The sequence below is a fragment of the Myxine glutinosa genome, chromosome 1 (assembly GCF_964187855.1).
Source record: "Myxine glutinosa chromosome 1, kmMyxGlut1.1, whole genome shotgun sequence".
NCBI classification, from domain to species: domain Eukaryota; kingdom Metazoa; phylum Chordata; class Myxini; order Myxiniformes; family Myxinidae; genus Myxine; species Myxine glutinosa.
Genome location: NC_136261.1, coordinates 243731647 through 243754330, shown reverse-complemented (window position 1 = coordinate 243754330; position 22684 = coordinate 243731647). Strand labels below are relative to the sequence as shown.

Genomic DNA, 22684 nt, shown 5'->3' with positions numbered 1-22684 from the left:
ATCGGGCGCTGTTTTGTCCCCGGTTCAGAAGTGTGGGACATGTGTGAAAATTCCGATGCTTGGTTGAGATGTGTACTATTGAAGGTGCTTGGTATAAAGAAATGTATGTTTTTACGTGAGTGACTTCATTTTATCATATTGTTTCTTTCTCTGAAGCTTAAAAGTACTTTTTACAACAAATGTATGGCCCTGCTCCCCCCAGCACTCCTGTTCCCCAGCCGAAGCCGTTCTCCTCCCCCCACCTGCTCTCTTGCCCCCGCCACAGCGGTTTTCCTGTCCCCTTCTCAGTTTTTTCCCTGTCCCCCCACCTGCTCTCTTGCCCCCGCCACAGCGGTTTTCCTGTCCCCTTCTCAGTTTTTTCCCTGCCCCCTTCTCAGTTTTTTCCCTGTCCCCCCAACCCCGGCAAACCTGGCCCCTTCTCAGTACCCCTGAACTCCCCTGCCCACCGCTCAGTAGCTCCCCTGTCCCATGGCCTCGCCAGCTCTCCACTCCACCCACCCCCTGTCCCAGCAGTTCCCCTGCCCCACCGGCTCTCCTATCCCCTTCGCAGTCCACCCAAGCTCTCCTGCCCACCACCGCGGTGGTTTTCCTACTTCCCTTACTCAGGTTTTCCCCTGCTCCACCCCACTCTGCCAGTTCTCCTGCCCCCTCCCTCCCCCTCCTCATGCCAGCTCTCCTGCCTGCCCCTTCTCAGTCCCCACCTCGCCCCCCCCCCCGCCCCTGAGCAACGCCGTGCACTCCTGCTAGTAAGTAATAAATATATGACATATTACTCATTTTCCACTTTTAGAAGGATTGTTGCTGAATTTGTTTTTACCTCCACCATCAAATGTGGACGGAGGTTATGTTTTCACCCCTGTCTGGCTGTCTGTTTGTCTGTGAGCAGGACATCTCAACAAAGTTATGGACTTATTCGGACAAAAACTTGGTGGATAGGTTGGGTGTTTGATAGGGACGAATTGATTCGAGTTTGGTGAAGAACTGGATCAGATAATTTTATGAGTGATTTTTCACCATTGAGAGTGAGGTTGAGGCCACTGACGCCAAAAACTACATGCAGAACAATATCTTAACTAGAACGGCACTCTTTGACGTCACGACGTCGACTGAAATGCCTCCGCCCACATTATTACATCATTATAATACCTGTATCAAATTTGATTTAAATCCATTCAGCTGTGCCGAAGTTAGCACATTTTTACCTGACATGATCTCTGACCTTTGACCTATTGACCCCAAAATTTAATCAGTTTATGTTTACATCATTCTACCTACCTGTACCGAGTTGTAATTTAAATCCCTTCAGCTGTTCACCACTTATCACATTTTTTACCTGACATGACCTCTGACCTTTGGCCTTTGACCTCGGGACCCCCAAAATCTAATCAGTTAATCTTTGTACCTCATTATATATACCTGTGCCAAGTTTGACTAAGATCCCTTTAACCGTTCTCATGTTATCACGGTAACGAAAACCTATCACGAACAGACGGACAGCCGGACGGACAACCTGAAACATAATGCCTCCGGCGTCTTCGTCGGCAGAGGCATAAAAAGTTATTGACGGATTAGGCCAAAAATTGTTTGACAGATTGGGTGTGTAACAAGGCCAAATTGATTTGAATTTGTTGAAGATCCGGAGCGAATAATTTTAAAAGTCATTCTTTACCATTGAGAGATAGGGCCAAAAACGATATATAGCGTGATATTTTTAAAACGTTGTGGATGGAATATGACAGCACTTGGTGAATGAGTTGGGTATGTTTCAAGAATAAGCCGATTAGATATTGGAGCGTGACAAGGACGAATGGTCCAAATCCATATCCGGCCTATCAGAGGATACAAAACGTAAACTGTTCAGCCTGGCGAAGGTATGCGCTCTACCGAGTGCCATTGTAGTTTAATCATGCGACCTACCATTTTCTTTATACCAACCAATCGGTAAGTCAATAGAGAATATTATGTTTCCCAGTGACATCACTCAAAATTTTCATCTGCAAGAGCAATTGTTAATTATGAGTCTTGTTTTTCGTATTAAAATAGCAATTATTAAGTTAAAAGTGGAAGCATTTTTGGCGAGATATTAATAATAAAAAAGAAAATTATTATTGTGATAATGTACAGCTCGAGCAGAAAAACAATTTAGGGGAAAAGCAGCTTTTCAAAATGGCAGCACCACGTAAATTTAATAAACTGTCTGGCTGAAATAAAATTGGAATCAAAATGGAGATAAAACAATGTCTGAGTAGATATCAATAGTATGCAAATTTAATATCACATGATTCATCAACCCTGCACTAGCTGTGTGACTGGGTGATGTAACTATTTGGAAATGCAGGTAGTGGACAAAAAAATTGGAAACACCAATGTAAAGTCACTTAATCGGTCGTTGGGCCACCACGTGTGGCCAGTACGGCCTGTATGTGCTGTGGCATAGAGTCCACCAGCTTGTGGAATTCTGCAGGAGGGATGCGGCACCATTCTTCCACGAGAAAGTCAATCAACTCACACCTGTTTGATGGAGGTGGAAAATGCTGTCTCAGGCGTCATTCCAGAATATCCCATAAATGCTCGATTGGGTTCAGATCTGGTGACTGAGAAGGCCATGACATATGGATAACATCAGGGTCATGCTCATCAAACCATTAGGCGACAACACGTGCTCTGTGGATGGCAGCATTGGGAGGTCTCCTCTTTCAGCAATGCTAGCCATAATTATAGGCAACCAGGCTTGTGCAGCATTTTTATACATAACCCTAAGCATGCTGGGATGTTATTTGCTTATTCACATGGTCCACACCTGTGTATAAGCCATTGCTTGGTGTTCCTCATTTACCCAGGTGTTTCCTACTTTTTTTGTCCCCAACCTGTGGGATCTCATCTTCACAAGGAAATTATCGTAGATGCCACAATTAGTTCATCTATCAATGCAATTCAGTGTTGCACTAACCAAAAATGTCCATCAAGAGTTGTTCATTTTGATCTTTTCCACCAACATCAATCTTACCCAAAACATCCCATCCTCTTTCCCTGTTCGTTCATTCCTTTCATTATTTTAACCATATGTAGCCACACTGACCCCACTGAGTTTCCTGCCTTTTTACCCTCTTTCGCTTCACCCTTCCCAGATTGGGTCGACAAGGCATCTTACCTGTTTGTGGAATGGCAACGTTGTAGACACGAGACAGCCAATCAGGAAACCAAAGCATGAGTAACAAATCAAACCTTCAGACCTTTGCTCATGGATTAATGGTGACAAACACCACAGGATGTCTTATCTAATGCATGCAACATGTGGAAGTGCCATTCACTACAAAGGAGACTGGCATCCCCCTCTGTTGAAACTCCCAATATACAGAATCACTGCTCACCTCCACTCATTTCATCCTCTTTTTTTTCCCCCCACCTGTGGAACCAACCTCCATATTCACTTCAATCTCATTCTTCCCTCCAGGTCTTCAAGACAGCTGTTCATCACCATCTCAGATCATCCCCAATCCAAAACCTTGATCTTTTCTACCCCCTCCCCAATCCCACATCTTTCCAAGTTTCCAGTTTTTCCTTTCTGGGGGTTTGCTTCTGCATCCATCTTGTCCACCCCACGTTCTCCTACCCTCATTCTTCCCCACTTCACTTATTTGTCCATTTCTCCCTTTATTTTGTTCCTCAACCCTGCTGTTGGTCCATTCTCTCTATCTACTGTTCCTTTTGTTCTGTTGTGTCATGATCCATTCTGTGTTCTAGCTCTTCAATGAGCCTTGACTTGGTGTACAAAAAGGAGTGCTGGCCACTGTTAAGGTCATCCCCATTTTTATATATTTTTAACCAGGCAGTGTATTTCATCTGCATCTGTGGACAATATACAGGGTGTTTCAAAAAGACCTGGACAACTTTGGTTGTTAATATATTTAGTACCACACATGATACAATGTCCTTTGTTTTATATGATACAGAAACTCATCAAGTTTTCTTTCTTTTCAGGTCTGGTGGTTAAATGTGAAATAAAATTGCGACTCAACAGGAAAAAGCACAGTACGTCGAATGGTTAATCGAGACGACATCCGACGTCCAAGTTCAGTGTAATTTCCCTACAAGATATGGAAGCAATCCGCCGTCACAGACTAACATTTGAGAGTAGTACGAGGGTTTTAAGGAGACTGGAAGTTCAGAAACAGAAATGTGCCGGTCGACCAAGCACAAGTACAGCAGAAGTTGAACAAGTGCGTGAATCATTTCAACAAAGTCCCAGAAAATCAATCCGACACACATCTAGAGAACTGGGATTTCCAAACACCACTGTACACAGGATGTTGCATGAAAGACTGAAGACATCACCAACATACCATTACATCTCCAACAAGTCACCCTTTTTTGCCTATATAAAGGTGCAGATTCTGCAGAAACTCAAACCAAATGACGGACTCAAACGCAAGGCGTTTGCCTTGGAAATGCTGTCACATAGAAGATGACGAAGATTACCCGAAGAAGGTCATGTTTACAGATGAAGTTTGCTTTCATGTATCGGGGAAGGTCAATCTGCACAATGTGAGGATCTGGGGATCTGAAACCCCCCACATGGTCAATGAGCTCATACGTGACAGTCCAAAGGTCAATATTTGGTGTGGCCTTCTCCATGACTGCTTGGTGGGTCCATTTTTCTTTGCGGAGGATACAGTGACCTCAAAAATTTACATGAAAATGTTGGAAGGATTTGCCTTCCCACAGATTGAAGACCTGTAATCCGATATCATTTTTCAACAGGACGGCGCTCCCCCTCAGTGGGCTTTATTCCTTCGAGCCATCCTGAATGAAAAAAAATTCCAGGTCTCTGGATTGGCCGAGACGGACCAACCGCCTGCCCCCCACGATCACCAGACATAACACCCCTTGATTTTTTTTCTGTGGGAGTTTGTCAAAGATGCCTCCAACACCAAGGTGGCAAACCTGTAGGATCTTCGTTCTTGGATCATAGCTGCATGCGCACTTGTGGACGCAAACATGGCAAGAACTTGTGTACCGTCTTGATGTCCTGCGCTTGACAAACAGAGCTCACATTGAAGTGTATTGATGATGTGCACAAAACTTTGTCTTTGTCACAAAAGCTGTTTTTGTCTGCATTCATTTTGTGGAGGTTGGAATGTCTCACATTAGCATATAAAGTAGGTCATTGTCTGCCAGTTGGCACCCTAGTAAAAATTAATTGCTTGTGGTTCTGTATAATTAGTACTATATGCAAGTGTAATTGCTGGATTATGGATATAGCACTGCTATAATGGACCAAACGGCCTTTTGATGCATCTGAATTTCATTGAACAGGAAATGTAATCACCTATTTATGCCTGCCTCCTGCGGTTGTATTTTTGTACTCACCTTTCCATGTCTGAGATTTTGAAATGCTTTAAAATCCGAAAGATTTTGGCTTCTTGCTCCATATCTTTCCAGGATAAGGACCTGTCGGAAATTGAGATCATGGAGATGGAGCTGGAGAACATTGCACAGAAGCTCCACGACTTAAAGACTGGCTGAAGATATTCTGTGTCGTTATCTGTTCATCTGGTAGAATGAGTCTTTAGAACAATTCTTTAATATTTATATTTAAGATGACTATTATTCCAATTTTTTGGCTTTTATTGAAAATTCATGGAAAGAAAAGTATGGTTTAGTTAGTATTTTGGAACCATTCTATTTCGCATTCAAGTTAACCTTTTACATAAATATCGTCTTATTTCTGAAGTCGTGGCTTTTGTAATACATGTCCTGCATTTGTGCCTGCTAATCAGCTTCCTCTGCATGAGGTTTCCCAGAATAGAGGTTTTATCACATAGGGTAAATACCCAGAAGTGTCAGGTGCAGAGAAGGCAGTGAAAGATATGTGGGTGTTTCTGTACAGACATTGATGTGCTTTGGTGAATCTTGCTCCTGTCACACTACTCTATATTGTTCATTAAAGATATAAGCAAAATGAGTAGCAAAGAGAAAGCACTTCCGCAAGTGAAAATTATTATTTTGATTGCATAGAAAAATGTTAGTGTTTGAAAATCCACAATGGCAGCAGATCTTAAATTTCATAACAAATTACACATGTTTAATACACAGCAATAGAGCAATTATTGCTTTATTTGACCATGTTTAATGTGAATGCAGTAATTACATTGTCCAAAAAACAAGAGTGGATCAATTAGACCTAAATTCAAAATGATTTTTTAAAACAAACGCAGAATTATAAAATAGCATCAGATTGATCATTACCCTGCACTCGCGAAGCGAAAAGCGGGGTTAAACATTCATGTGCGTACGTGTGCCGTGTGCCGTCCGTGTGTGTACCGTACGTGTCGGCATTTTAAAAATTAATTTTCTCGGCAACCGTTGCTCTGATTGACACGAAATTTTCACCATAGGAGCGCCTCCTCCTTTAGAATATTTTAATGATAATCATGACGTCATAGGTCATGTGGTGCAGGTGCTATCTTGGAAAAACCGAAAAATGTTGCACCTCTATATCTCCAAAACCGTTGCATGGAAAAAATTGAAACATGGCTCATTGTAAAGAACTCCATATGGGGAATAGGTGTTGTTAATGATGACGTCATTGGTGCCATAATTATGACGTCATAATTCGACAGGGACAACGCTTAGTCTGATCAGTTTGAAATGTATTGAGCGTGATCTATGCAACAATTATATTAGAGAATATAAACTTATGATGTCATCGCTCACGTGGTCTGGCAGCCATATTGGATCAAAGAAAAAAAAATGTTCATAAAGAGAAGAGTTGGCTCGCAAAGGGTAGCAACTTTTCAGATTACCAAGTGGTATTCGGTAGGGAGAGGGGGTAGGCCTACACACAACGAGGAAAGGAGTAGCAATGGCCCAGAGAGGAACAAAATGGGAGAGAATCCGCATTAAAAAAAACAAAATGCTGATATGCATAGCTTAGTCCATAGAGTAACTAGAACGGCACTCAGTAGAGCGCATACCTCCGCCAGGTTGAACAGTTTGCGTTCTGTATCCCACTGATCGGCCGGATCCACATCCGGACCTGAAACAAAATCGAATTGGCTTGTTCTTGTCGCCGAACCAACTCTTCAAACACGTTTTGTCATAACTCGTCCACAACTTTTTGAAATATCAGGTTATATATCGTTTTTGGCCCCATCTCTCAATGGTGAAGAATCACCTTCAAAAATTATAGTGTCCAGATCCAGATCTTCAAAAAATCAAATTGATTAGTCCTCGTCACATCCTCCACCTTGTCCACCAAGTTCCATCCGCATCTGTCCACAACCTTTTGAGATATACTGCTCACAGCCAAACAGATGGGTGAAAAACAACCTCCGTCAACCTTCAGCGTCGGAGGTAATTATTGGCAGTGCATTTGATAAACTGAAGTGAGGATGAGTCAACGGTCACAGGGACATTTTCACAATCGAGAATATGGGGACAAACGATCCGGAATGCAGGTGGGCATCTCGCGTGAACTTCGGGAGAGTGAGCAGGTGAGGTTTTCTTGAGGAATGCAAACGAACGCAGGTGGCTTGAGGAGGGCACAGGTAGGAGATTGTAGTGGGAGCAAGGCCAGCTGTAGGCTTGAATAAAATAGAGCCTTTCCAACTTACTGCCAGTGGGAGAGTGACATTCTCTGGGAATCTGCTTCCTGTCTTGAAGGACCAAGGGTGTGAAAGGACCTCGTTTTTGATGCCCTCAAAAGGAGCAAGGAGTGAAGCAGGTGCTCCAATACAGAGTAGTGAGCCACACTCATAGTATCCCAGCGAACACAACACCGTTGGGCCAACGAAAGTGCTGACGTTGCTCCAACGTTGGCCCAACGGTGTTGTGTTAGCTGGGATGATTGTCTTATACACCGTAACAAGCTCAGCTTGGCTCAGGGATGCCGTAAAGGGAACCCAAACGCAAACGTTTCTGAACAACCATTGAAAATCATTAATCAATTCATTTGAAGGGAGTTTTTCTTCTTTTGTTTGCCAATCACAAAGTGTCGAAAATAGCCCTAGAGTGTCGATTTTTGCCAGTAATGTCACGTGATGTTCTCACCTTGATCCAAATGGCGGCTATACATAGAGAGAAACTGTATGCCGAGCTCAGATTCCGATACTAATTCCTTCATCATTAGCAACTTTGCATGTTCTCAGTATGTTGAAACTTATCAATGAGATATTGAAGAAGCTGGAATAATTATTTACAAAATTAGTAATGGAAACGCTTTCGGGGAAATTGTGGAGCCGTATTGCTTCGAGCCTCATGCGAGTGATTCAGATGCAGATGGTGTTAGTGAAGAGGAAGATGGCGGTGTTATGTTGAAGGTTTATAAGGGTTTTTGTATTAACTCATAAATCAGTTATGTTACTCCAGAAGAAATACAGCAAGGACATGACGCAGAACAGACTCAGCACTTACACCGCCCCGGCACACTCGGGCACCGCCAACACCGAACGCCTTGTGCCTTTGTCCCACATTCGCAGGCTGGCCCGGTGGTGACCTGGATGTTACAGGATCGTCCCGTTTGATACTTTTCTGGGACGCCATTTGTGTCTGTGGTTGTGCTGTGTTGATGTCTTGCCCCGGTGGAGGTGTGGGTTGTTGTGGGTATTGTTAGCTAGGGATACTTGGGGGGTGGACGGGTGGTGCTGGATGGTCAGTTTCGAGTGACGGTTGTTTCTTCGGGTTAATTGTGGGTTGGAATCCTCTCTCAATCATGGCGGATAACCACAGGATCAAGCCATCTCTGTTGTTTCATAACAGTTCTCTGTAAAATGTTCCAAACACGAAAGCGAACATTTTGGAGGCCCGATCCACGTTCGGGTATATTGGACAAATCACGTCCAATTTCTGGCAACCCTTGGATCTTTTGGATATCGGTGTAGCATGAAACCGTCTCGATTTGAATTACCACAAACCACAAAGGACGCATCGAACCGAAATATTTGTAGAAATTCAAAAATTAATTGCCGTTTGAGTTTAATTGTACCACAATATAACTGGTAAACAATAAGGAAGTGGCAGTTGACATCACCAGATGGCGTCACGACTATTCGTGAAGAAGACTTCAACTTTTAATTGCAAAATTACCCACTTTATAAATCGGAAAAAGTCATCTATTTTGTCGGGTATCAAAAGATAAAGTCGTGGCCAAAAATATTGGCACCCCTTGCACGCTTTTCAAATTATGCACCATTTCTTCCAGAAAATTGTTGAAATAAAAATAATATTTTGATATCCACATTTGCATTTCTTTGGTTTGCAGTGGAACAAAACAAAAAAAGCTGAAAAATTACTAAATCTGAGCTTATTCCACACAGAAATCCCAAAATGGCCCGGACAATGTAATTGGCACTTTTTAGAAGTTGTTTTGAAATAATGAAATTTCAAGCAGGTGATTCTCATTTACTTTGGAATTGAACTCACATGTGGTGCGCTGCAGGTGCCTTCAATATAAAAAATCACTCATTCAACCAGTTTGAAGAGAGAAAAGGAGTCATTCTGCTGATTTGTATCACTGTGTGTACCGCAATCAGCATGGATAAAAATAAAGAAAACCAGAGAATTGCCTGAGGAGGTCAGACACAAGATTGTAGCCAAGCATGGACAATCTCAAGGCTACAAGTCCATCTCCAGAGACCTTGACGTTCTTGTGTCCACCGTACGCAATGTTATCAGGAAGTTTAAGCTCCATGGCACTGTAGCCAACCTCCCTGGACGTGGCCGAAACAGAAAACTTGATTGAAGATTGCAGCGAAGGATTGTTCAAATGGTGGAGAAAGCACCTCAATCAACTGCCAAACAGATTCAAGCTGACCTTCAGACACAAGGTATGACAGTTTCAACTCACACCATCCGTCGCCAACTCAATGAAAGGGGGTTCTATAGTAGGAGATCCAGGAGGACCCCACTGCTGAGAGAGAGACATAAGAAAGCCTGACTGGAGTTTGCCAAAACACACCTGAACAAACCAAAATCCTTCTGGGAGAATGTCCTGTGGACAGATGAGACCAATTTTGAGCTTTTTCGAAAAGCACAACACCTCTGCGTTTACAGAAAACAAAATGAAGCATTCAAAGAAAAGAACACCTTCCCTACAGTCAAACATGGAGGACGTTCAGTGATGTTTTGGGGTTGCTGTGCTGCCCCTGGCACTGGGTGCCTTGAATGTGTGCATGGCATCATGAAATCAGGAGATTACCAAGGCATTTTGGAGCGCAATGTTCAACCCAGTGTCAGAAAGCTGAGTCTCCGACGAAGGTCATGGGTCTTGCAGTTGGACAATGACCCCAACGACACTTCAAAAATCACCCAGGAATGGTTCAAGACAAAACACTGGACTGTTCTGAAGTGGCCAGCAATGAGTCCAGACCTAAATCCCATTGAACACCTGTGGGGAGATCTGAAAACAGCAATTGGGAGAAGGCACTGTCAGGGAATTTACTGGGGGACTCACAGGACTCCAAAGACCGGACACAGGTTACAAAAGGTCTCGTTTATTAAACTGTATTCACTTCATCCAATTACCAAAATGATACCGCATAATATAATGGATCAGGTTAACTCTTTTCGCTGGTCCTTCTCTCCATCCGACACTCCCGTTCGGTCAGCGCTTCACGTAGCAAGTACTCTCGACTCCAGCCGCAGCTCCCGCTTATATGGACCAACTCGACTTAATCCTCTGTCCGCTGAACTCGTAATCTCCTCTCCGCCGACGTCACCGGTCGCCTTCCTGGCGCCAGCTAGCCCCCCCTGCTGTGAGTTCCATTTATCAAACAATAGGGGGGTGCTCCAGCCTGGGGCTGTGACCAGGTGTTTCAAGAGACCATCATGTTCGTGCACATTCCTAACTCATTTACAAACCCGTCCCCCACAGAGTTTGCATGTAAAATGCATCTGCTTTGTTACTAGGTCAACCAATAAGTTACCAGTGCCAATTAATAAGTTACACTGAATTACACTTCCACAATTCCCTCATCTTTTTGTTTTTGTTTATATTAACCATTAATCTAAACATCAATATAAGTAAACAATCAATCACTACAAGTAAACATCATTACAAGTATAAGTAAATAATCATAACTTTGGTAATCAAATTCCCTTAGGCATACACCGTCATCCTGCAAGAATCACAAAACATTTCGTTGGTCATTGACTCCTTCCATATTGTTCAATCTATTGCATTTGCATCACAAATATATTTTCAAAACAACACTTCACCATCACCAAGATACAACAATTTCACTTCATTTTCAAGTTTTGTAAAGCATCTGCACCATCTGGCAAAAACGTTTGCCTCCACACAAATGTTGACTTTGTTTGAAAGGAAGGGCTGATCACTTGTGTTTGAATCCAGGTATGAAACATTTTCTCCTAATGTCTTCATAGCTCCTGCACTACTTCGTGTAGGATTTCGCTGTTGTGGTAACATTGCGGAGTCATAGACTGACCCTGCTCTCCTTGTAGCATTCTTGCCACTTTTTGCTGTAAACCATAGTAATTCCTGAACAAGGCCTTCACCCAGTTGTAGTCGACTTGCCTCCTCCCTTATTGTGAGTGGGCAGCAAGTATTGGTGTGACATTGATTGGCCAGCAAGATGTGGAACAGGGATGCCGGATGCATCCACAATGATGTTGGGACCATGGTGTTCAGGTCATTCATGGTCCTTACCAGGAGCAATCCAGCAGAATCGTGCACAGCTGTTGTGACAAGGGCACAGCCGTTTTTTGCAGCTCCATGCTGGTTCCCCGGACGTTGGTGAAGTAATAACATATGTCCCCGCATTTCACAGAGGTTGCAGGTAAAATGTCGTTGTCCTGCAACTTCTGATGTGGTGAATGTTCGAAGTCTTCGAACAAGAGTAAGTGATCGCCTTTCTTTCATATGTTGCAGTGTGATCCAAGCAAATGGTCACATAAATTTCCTTGGTGAAGGTAAGCATTCATCTCCAAGTTACACGGGAGAATGTCTTCATCATTCTTTGAGAAAGAGGGTGTATGCCACGATTAACTTCATTTTTTAGCCACAAATTTTCTTTCTTTCTTCTTCCCAATTCCGTTAGCAATCCCTCCAAAATGTGATCTCGTCTTATCCTTATGCTCAGTCATATCTGAATCTGCTTTCCGCACACACTGAATCAGATAGGGTACATCTTACCATGAAATCAGCATAATCATGTATATCTTCCGACAGTTTCACATTCAACAATTTGTTGTTTTTCCTTAACTCAAAAAGTTATATTCATTTATATGCGTCACACAAATAATATTCAATCAGGTATGTATTTTATTACTAAACTAAGAATAGCATTGTATATGATTACAATCACAAACGGGAATACCTAATTCCCAACAACAATTTTCCCAAACCAACAAATTAAGCATAATGTATTATTACCATAATTCCTCTCCACTTTTTCTTTTCCCTCTTTTTTTTTTTTCTAACAGTGTGTCACTCGTGGTGATATGAGTTCATTGATATTGTAATTGACACAACTCATAACATTGTCGTTATGCCATTATCTTAATTCTACTGTTTATGTCGCCATAAAAGTCTTCCTTTTCTGGTTCCACATTTCTTTCCTCATTTGTCACTTCATGTGTTATCATCGTGTTGTTGGTTACCTTATTCAAACACACCGTCACTAAGGCTTTCAAGCAAGCCACCACTAAAACAATTGCCAATATAACTACTAAACCAACAAACAAGTCTGCTACTCCTTGTATATATTCATATCTATGACATAGTTATATGTCGATGACATTTAACATTATATACCAAACTAACAAGCTTCCTAAAAGGTAAATAAAGAAAATCCCTTAATATGTAACATAATCAGATTATTTGTCTTACCCTGATCCCCCTATCTCCCGGGGTTGAACTCAATCCCCTGGTCATGAGTGTAGTTGTGATACATTTTTTCACTCATGCTGTATTAATATCAGCAGGTAATTGTATGTCATGTAGGCAAATAAATGTCACTATTCCAAGTAGGAATATCACATGTTGAAAATGTAATGTTTATCAATGCAAGGGGTGTTAAAATGTAATTCAAATGAATGTATATCACGACTATCATTTATCCGCCACTGAATGTTCTGCTGGGCTGCTAGGTGCAGCCTCATTTTCTGTGGGATCGTCCACCTTAGCCCCATGTGCTTGCTTGCAATGAGAGGCATGAATCCAACTTTCTATTTTGGGTCCATATTTGTTTCTATTCTTATCAATCTCCTATGGTTTATCAATTCGTTCCAAGATACCGCAACCAAAGGTTTTAACCAAAGCTCTACCAAACTATTTCCAATTTGAACAAAAATGCCAGTGAAACAATGATTCGAAGGATTAACTTCAAGGGGTCAATAAATTTATTCTATAGCCAGATCTAATTTTCCCATCCAATAGTTTGCCTTGCCACATGTCATATTATAACACCTTAATAAACCTTCGAAAAAATGTTTCCCATCTCAACAAATTTCCTTTTTTACAAATAGCCATGTGTAACTTACGTATTTAACTACAATTTCCTCTCAATTTGTTTGGCCTAACTGGCCGCAAAAGTGGCTGCCAGCATGCAGTACCGTTTTTATCTACCAAGGAAGTGTTCCACACAAGACCTCTACCAAAATGTTGTTTGTAAAAACAAATCTGGGATTTCTGATTACATGGATGCACACTCTCAGGACATTTTCAGGCTGCTGTTAACAATCCACTACGATGACTTAATTCCTTTACCCACAATCAAATAATTAGTACAAATTGAGGATATTATCCCTATCACATTCTTTTATAGATTCATTATGTTGGATCTAATTTTTTCCAATAATTTTCCACTGCTGTAAGGCGGAACAATAGCTCTCATAAGTCTTAGTAATATCGTACTTAATTTGCCCAGCAGAGAATAATTTATTTACTATCCTTTCTCATCTGTTAACCAGTGACTTTGTTTAAACTCCAGAACTGAAAAACCCACAATAGTTCAAACCAGCAAAATTTTCTTTCCTCTTTTCCCATATCATCTATGCCTAAAACACATCCATACATACAGCACAATTTATATGCTGATAAAATTCAAGTTTATATATATAAAATCCATGAGCAGAGTATTCTGGGAAGTCAGTGTAAGACCTCTCCCAAATTTGGATGATTTTGTACTTCCTCATTTCCTTTTATGAAGCTCATATCCATAAATAGATGTTATTCTCATATACATTCTATCAAAAATGGAATCCCAAAATTACTCACAATTTTACTATTAATTAATGGCTGCTCATAACCCAGCACATCAAATTTTTTTATATTCCATTTCCCTTGACAAAAGAGATAATGTTCATAATCAAATTATATTTCTATTTTATTTTACGGATTCTCTGGATATTCAATCCCATCCACATATCCCAATCCCATCCACATATAACTATCCATTTCCAGACAGGCACACTGTCGGTGTCAACAATCTTGTAAGATTGATACACAAAAACACACACACACATGCATTATGCATATTTGTTTGCGTTGGAACCATTATTTACAGATCAGATGGGTGTCAATTTTATTTCAATTTCATAAAATTTGTCAATCAAATTCAAAATGCTTATAGACAAATAAACCAAAAGTCCATTCTTAGAAAACCCTTATGATGTCAAATTGAAATTACCCTTTCTGCCTTCACAATAATCTATCCAAATTTTGACTACACACCCATTTGCATGTCAGTCGACCATTGACCTATCAATCGTGCGGAACAATAGTCCGAAATTCCCACCTGATCATCATGTGACTCTTGTTACTTGGTTTGCCAACAATTGCAACGCAATTGTTCCAAACTTTGTAAATTTAAAATTGCTGTGCCCAAAATAGAAGATCCAATTTTGGCATTTGATCAATTAATTATTAATTTGTTAACAAGCAAAAAGAAAAATGAATCATTCTTGCTCTGAAAACTTTTCAGACACAAGAATTATTGACAGTTGTTCATGTTTGTCCAGTAATCGAATCTGTTGAGGCCAATCATCATTTGGGATTTGCAGCAATGAAGGCCTAATCATTGTCTGAGGTACCGGTAAGCACTGGTACGCTTGATCTTGGTTTGCCCCATGACCTTGTCTTCCTGTTGACATACGGACATCTTCTTCTCCAATGTCCCATCTTTCCACACTCGAAACACCTGTTTCTGTCGTTGTCTGATCTGTGCGCCTGTGCACTTGTATTGCTGGGCTGCATCTCTACATCCCTGAGTTGCCACTGCAATCTCTCGTTATCTCCTGAAACACGAAAAAATTCTCTGTACCGTCCTTTTTGGGGAGACAACTGGAAATCAGATGGGACAACTGTGACTTTCATTCCTAATTTCGAGGGCAGTTGTGCATTTGTCTCCTCCACTGTATCCTGTATCCTTTTTATTTTAAGTTCTAGTTCCGTTATCCGTTCTTGCTGTTCCCGTTGTCTGGATTCACCATCCCAAAGATGGAATGCAAGCCAGTCTACCGTTAGATTCTGTCTCTTCCTGGCTTTCAATCTTTGTTCCAATCTTTCCAATCGACTTCGCTCAAATGTACCATCTCTTGGAAACTCCTCATCATGTCCCTTTGTCCACAAATACCAATTCTCGACCTGCCTTATAGCTTCGGCACCATAACGGTCGTACATATGATGTGTACAAGTACCTTTTTGTGGAATCTCTGGTTGTCCTTGTGTGTTCTTGCAGGCTCCATTTCCCATTCTGCCTTTTATCAAAGTAGCGTTGGATGTGTTGTAGCTTGTTCCAGGTTCCTCTAAAGCTTCACTCGTACCTCCAGGAAGGATCTCTCCACCTGTTCGCACGGTGATTTCCAGAGAATCTCCCTCAGCTGTGGCTTTTGCACAATCCAATCTCACAGATCAGTATTTGCAGATGAGCCGGAGGGTCAGTATGAAGTGGGTGAATCCTCAGGTGTCCGCTCTGTTTGACGGGGAAATCACACAATGGTAACCGCACATATATATCTGTATATAAACTCACCACCTTGCTCAATTTTCCCAGGTTGTCTCCACATTGATAATATCTCGCAAAGATATCAAAGCTTCTTTCTTGAGACCGCATTTTCATCAATCAAACAATCAATATATTCAATTCAATTTATTCAGTTCAATTTATGCAATTAAATTCAATCAATTAGATTCAATCAATTAACAATTCAATCAATTATTCAATTTCAATTAATTCATCAATATTCATCAATAAATCAAATTAATCATTTTGAATGACTCCTTGCATAAGCCCTTTCCCCAATGATGTCAGGACAGGTCCATCCATTGACTGAGATCGACTCATCGGTCGTCACCTCTGGTTCGTACCTCATGTCAATTGATGAATCACCGTCCTGTCCTAGGGTCATATCTGACATATTTCCCCATTTTGCCTGGTCTCCACAAATTTTCTTTGCAACCACTAAAGGCAACTCATCCTTCATTCGTGAGACAGCCAAAATGGATGGCAGATATTAAAGTTCATTGGAAAAAATATCTCATCATTTTTTTTCTTTAATAGTACCCAAAATCTCTTGGCAATTTAAATTTCGTAAAACTACTGAAATAAGACTGTAAAATTCCTTCAATCATGCTAAATTTTGAAGCTCCATTGCTTGTAACACCCAATTTATCCCATAGGGCTTGAAAGTTCTTTCCCAAGTTCATGCAATCATTCTGCATTTGAACCCTATGATATCATTCATAATAATCATCATGATTTTATAGTCATGGTCATATCATAATCATCTATTTAAAACGAACATTTCCTTTATCACCACAATTATGTGGTATAATCAACAATAGAATAAAACTGTACATAGCAACAGGCTACCTCATGGCCACTCAGTATACCTATTGACAATAAGTCATAACAATATCGAATAATCATTGAACAATTCAAAAATCGCTTCCACTGCTCCAGCCGCAGCATTCGTCATTTTGTTTGCTCATCCGCATGACCAAAACGAAATAAAGGGAGCTCAACCATTACACAGCGCTTTTAATGGCGCATGCCATAGAAACTCAACGCAATTTCGACTCAGCCAGAAACGAGCAAATTTTGCAGGATGTTAACTGGAATTAGTCGTGAAAATATATCCAAAATACACAAAAAATACACATCCACAAAATAAACAACAAACCCAAACAAACCCAAGGTCGACCCTCTTACACAGTAAATTACATCATTTCAGCATCGTATTGATTGCTGAAATATTCCAGGGTTTATACATACCTTAAAAGAGGTATGCGTGGTGTTGCCCCCTCCCACGTTTATTCCAGGGTTTATACACACCTTAAAAGAGGTATGCGTGGTGTTGCCCCCTCCCACTTTTAATTCCTCATTAAATTACTTATTAAATTACTTATTAAATTACTCATTAAATTACTCATTAAATTACTCATTAAATTATTCGTTAAATTACTCATTAAATTACTCATTAAATTACTCATTAACTTATTCGTTAAATTACTCATTAAATTACTCATTAAATTACTCATTAAATTACTCAGTAAATTACTCATTAACTTAACTTACATAGTTTCAGCATTGTATTGATTGCTGAAATATTCCAGGGTTTATACACACCTTAAAAGAGGTATGCGTGGTGTTGCCCCCTCCCACTTTTAATTACTCATTACATCGTTTCCATTAAAAAAAACATCGCTTCTACTGCTCCAGCCGCAGCATTTGTCACTTTGTTTGCTCATCCGCATGACCAAACCGAAATAAAAGGAGCTCAACCATTACACAGCGCTTTTAATGGCGCATGCCATAGAAACTCAACGCAATTTCGACTCGGCCAGCAAACGAGCAAATTTTGCAGGATGTTAACTGGAATTAGTCGTGAAAATATATCCAAAATACACAAGAAATACACAAAAATACACTCCCACACAAATAAACAACATTTATTCCGTTCAACAGAACAAACATTTCCTCTATCATGAGACGCATGTCTTCAAAATTATATGACCAAGAGAAAAGTAAAATTAATTAAAACTGCGGGCAGTGATGATCCGGGGACCATACCGCTCCATCCTGATTGGACGAGTGCGTGCTAGAGTCGTTAACAACGACAGTCCAGATCCGATTGTTCAAAATTTCAACTCAATCGATCGAAAAATGAACGCAGGGATGCATTTTAAAGGTGCAGTGGCACTAACTGAGTTGCCACGAATATGGCCACGAAATTGCCAATATGGCCATCACAAAATATTTTCCTTAATCAATTGGCTCATAGCATAACCAATCTGCAAGTATTTCATCCGAAGATGTATCTCTCAGGAATTTTAATTAAATAAGTCATTTATAAATCAACGAGTTAATTTATTAAATGATTAATCAATAAATCAAATTTTTCCTTGACAGCCATATCACTCGGTCAGTGTCATGTCCAAATATCAGCTTCCTTACTCAAAAGGTGCCTGAGTTAATGTAATGTAATTACTGTAATAAGATTACTGCAATTACTGTAATGATTACTGTAATTACTGTAATTACCGGAACTGTAATTACTGTAATTACCTCAGGTAATTACTGTAATGTAATTACTGTAATGTAATAAGAAATGTAATTAATTAAATAAGTACGGGTTCCAACAACAAGTTCCAACAACAAGTTCCAACAACAAGTTCCAACAGCAAGTTCCAACAACAAGTTCCAACAAGTTCCAACAGCAAGTTCCAACAGCAAGTTCCAACAACAAGTTCCAACAAGTTCCAACAACAAGTTCCAACAGCAAGTTCCAACAACAAGTTCCAACAGCAAGTTCCAACAGCAAGTTCCAACAACAAGTTCCAACAAGTTCCAACAAGTGCCAACAGCAAGTTCCAACAACAAGTTCCAACAACAAGTTCCAACAAGTTCCAACAAGTGCCAACAGCAAGTTCCAACAACAAGTTCCAACAACAAGTTCCAACAAGTTCCAACAGCAAGTTCCAACAACAAGTTCCAACAAGTTCCAACAGCAAGTTCCAACAGCAAGTTCCAACAACAAGTTCCAACAACAAGTTCCAACAAGTTCCAACAAGTGCCAACAGCAAGTTCCAACAACAAGTTCCAACAACAAGTTCCAACAAGTTCCAACAGCAAGTTCCAACAACAAGTTCCAACAAGTTCCAACAGCAAGTTCCAACAGCAAGTTCCAACAACAAGTTCCAACAAGTTCCAACAAGTGCCAACAGCAAGTTCCAACAACAAGTTCCAACAACAAGTTCCAACAAGTTCCAACAAGTGCCAACAGCAAGTTCCAACAACAAGTTCCAACAACAAGTTCCAACAACAAGTTCCAACAAGTTCCAACAACAAGTTCCAACAACAAGTTCCAACAACAAGTTCCAACAACAAGTTCCAACAAGTTCCAACAAGTGCCAACAGCAAGTTCCAACAACAAGTTCCAACAACAAGTTCCAACAAGTTCCAACAGCAAGTTCCAACAACAAGTTCCAACAAGTTCCAACAGCAAGTTCCAACAGCAAGTTCCAACAACAAGTTCCAACAAGTTCCAACAACAAGTTCCAACAGCAAGTTCCAACAACAAGTTCCAACAGCAAGTTCCAACAGCAAGTTCCAACAACAAGTTCCAACAACAAGTTCCAACAAGTTCCAACAAGTGCCAACAGCAAGTTCCAACAACAAGTTCCAACAACAAGTTCCAACAAGTTCCAACAAGTGCCAACAGCAAGTTCCAACAACAAGTTCCAACAACAAGTTCCAACAAGTTCCAACAGCAAGTTCCAACAACAAGTTCCAACAAGTTCCAACAGCAAGTTCCAACAGCAAGTTCCAACAACAAGTTCCAACAACAAGTTCCAACAAGTTCCAACAAGTGCCAACAGCAAGTTCCAACAACAAGTTCCAACAACAAGTTCCAACAAGTTCCAACAACAAGTTCCAACAAGTTCCAACAGCAAGTTCCAACAGCAAGTTCCAACAACAAGTTCCAACAAGTTCCAACAACAAGTTCCAACAGCAAGTTCCAACAACAAGTTCCAACAGCAAGTTCCAACAGCAAGTTCCAACAACAAGTTCCAACAACAAGTTCCAACAAGTTCCAACAAGTGCCAACAGCAAGTTCCAACAACAAGTTCCAACAACAAGTTCCAACAAGTTCCAACAGCAAGTTCCAACAACAAGTTCCAACAAGTTCCAACAGCAAGTTCCAACAGCAAGTTCCAACAACAAGTTCCAACAAGTTCCAACAAGTGCCAACAGCAAGTTCCAACAACAAGTTCCAACAACAAGTTCCAACAAGTTCCAACAGCAAGTTCCAACAACAAGTTCCAACAAGTTCCAACAGCAAGTTCCAACAGCAAGTTCCAACAACAAGTTCCAACAAGTTCCAACAAGTGCCAACAGCAAGTTCCAACAACAAGTTCCAACAACAAGTTCCAACAAGTTCCAACAAGTGCCAACAGCAAGTTCCAACAACAAGTTCCAACAACAAGTTCCAACAAGTTCCAACAGCAAGTTCCAACAACAAGTTCCAACAAGTTCCAACAGCAAGTTCCAACAGCAAGTTCCAACAACAAGTTCCAACAACAAGTTCCAACAAGTTCCAACAGCAAGTTCCAACAACAAGTTCCAACAACACGTTCCAACAACAAGTTCCAACAGCAAGTTCCAACAAGTTCCAACAACAAGTTCCAACAGCAAGTTCCAACAACAAGTTCCAACAACAAGTTCCAACAACAAGTTCCAACAACAAGTTCCAACAACAAGTTCCAACAGCAAGTTCCAACAAGTTCCAACAACAAGTTCCAACAGCAAGTTCCAACAAGTTCCAACAACAAGTTCCAACAACAAGTTCCAACAACAAGTTCCAACAACAAGTTCCAACAACAAGTTCCAACAACAAGTTCCAACAGCAAGTTCCAACAACAAGTTCCAACAACAAGTTCCAACAGCAAGTTCCAACAACAAGTTCCAACAACAAGTTCCAACAGCAAGTTCCAACAAGTTCCAACAACAAGTTCCAACAGCAAGTTCCAACAACAAGTTCCAACAACAAGTTCCAACAACAAGTTCCAACAACAAGTTCCAACAACAAGTTCCAACAAGTTCCAACAACAAGTTCCAACAGCAAGTTCCAACAACAAGTTCCAACAACAAGTTCCAACAACAAGTTCCAACAGCAAGTTCCAACAAGTTCCAACAACAAGTTCCAACAACAAGTTCCAACAAGTTCCAACAAGTGCCAACAGCAAGTTCCAACAACAAGTTCCAACAACAAGTTCCAACAAGTTCCAACAGCAAGTTCCAACAACAAGTTCCAACAAGTTCCAACAGCAAGTTCCAACAGCAAGTTCCAACAACAAGACTTTGAAACCACGTGGCAGTAACGACCACAGAACCACCCTCCTATTTGCATGGAATGGTTTGGTCCATTCGCAAAGCCAAAACGAACGACCACAGAACCACCCTCCTATTTACATGCAATGGTTCGGTCCATTCGCAAAGCCAAAACGAACGACCACAGAACCACCCTCCTATTTACATGCAATGGTTCGGTCCATTCGCAAAGCCAAAACGAACGACCACAGAACCACCCTCCTATTTACATGCAATGGTTCGGTCCATTCGCAAAGCCAAAACGAACGACCTGCGAGTACGGTGACCATACCTTGGGACCCCCTTGTCCGATTAATTTCAAACCTTGACAAATTTTCCATTCCTTCCCTTCCTGATCTTTCGTGGCATCTCTGCCATTTAAAATCCCATATTTTGTGAGCGTGCCGAATCAGTAAGCATCACCCCTTCTATGAGCCTCGACCAGAGGGTGGTTGTTACTCACAAACACCATTTCCTGTAATTATCTCTCACTAGGGCATGCCCGTACTATATATATATCTAAAATTATATCCCCCGCCGAGCAAGTCGCTGGCTCCAAGTCGAGTGCTTTGAACAAAAAAAAGAAGTACTCTAAACGGTGGTTTTTTATTCAACCGTGAAGCATGTCTCAAAGGCTTCTTGATGGACCTGGACAAAATTTGATGCAATTTTTTTTCTCAATCGCCATCTTTCATCATAATTCTGGACCGGCATGAGGGGGGTTGTCTGTCATGAATTTATAGGCATGGCGGGAAAACTGAAAAAAAATTATTTATTTAAAACGGGTGTACACGATTGTACACGTGTACGGAAGGACCTTACCGAACCGGCAAACAAGTCGCTTCATGCACATCAGTGGTGCGTTTCTTCGTGGCGCGTGTCAGAAGAATTACACAGCGCAGGAAAAATACGTATTTACAGAAATCGTTAAAAAAAAACTCGGATAATCGCTAAAATCGTTGTGGCCGGTGTACCATATTGGAAATATATATATATATAAGTATAATTCCGTTTCCCGGTTCCCTGTCGCTCGCCAAGCGCCGATCAAGTCAAGTGCTTCGAACAAGTGCAAAAAAAAAAGTAGTACTTTATCCGTGTGCTGGTGGGTAAACGAGTGTACCGGCCTTACACGTCCTGGAAGCAAGCGGTCGCAAGGTGCACACTTGCTCCGCCCGCTTCCAGGTCACAGTAAGGCCCTTTAATAACCAGCGCAAAAATACGTATTTACAGAAATCATTTAGAAAAAAAACGAATAAATTGCTACAGTCGTTTATCGAAATCCCATTCGTGATGGCTCACGCCACCTATATCGCGGCATCGGTGCGCAAAGAAGCCCCAGATCACCTGCT

The 22684-nt window shown here is 41.0% G+C and overlaps 1 protein-coding gene and 1 long non-coding RNA gene across 3 annotated transcripts in view; one reads left to right on the top strand and one right to left on the bottom strand.

Annotated features, from left to right (window-relative positions):
• The window catches only part of LOC137435533 (uncharacterized), a 37957-nt gene extending 31978 nt beyond the window's left edge, over positions 1 to 5979 (top strand). For both annotated transcript variants that reach the window (XM_068129428.2, XM_068129419.2), the window contains one exon: positions 5443 to 5979. In XM_068129428.2, coding sequence (XP_067985529.2) covers positions 5443 to 5526 — 84 coding nt within the window. In that variant the 3' untranslated portion in view covers positions 5527 to 5979. The remainder of the gene's footprint in view (positions 1 to 5442) is intronic.
• Positions 1 to 22684, bottom strand: part of LOC144894030 (uncharacterized) — a 51227-nt gene that overhangs the window by 3674 nt on the left and 24869 nt on the right. The gene's annotated exons all lie outside the window — the stretch shown is intronic.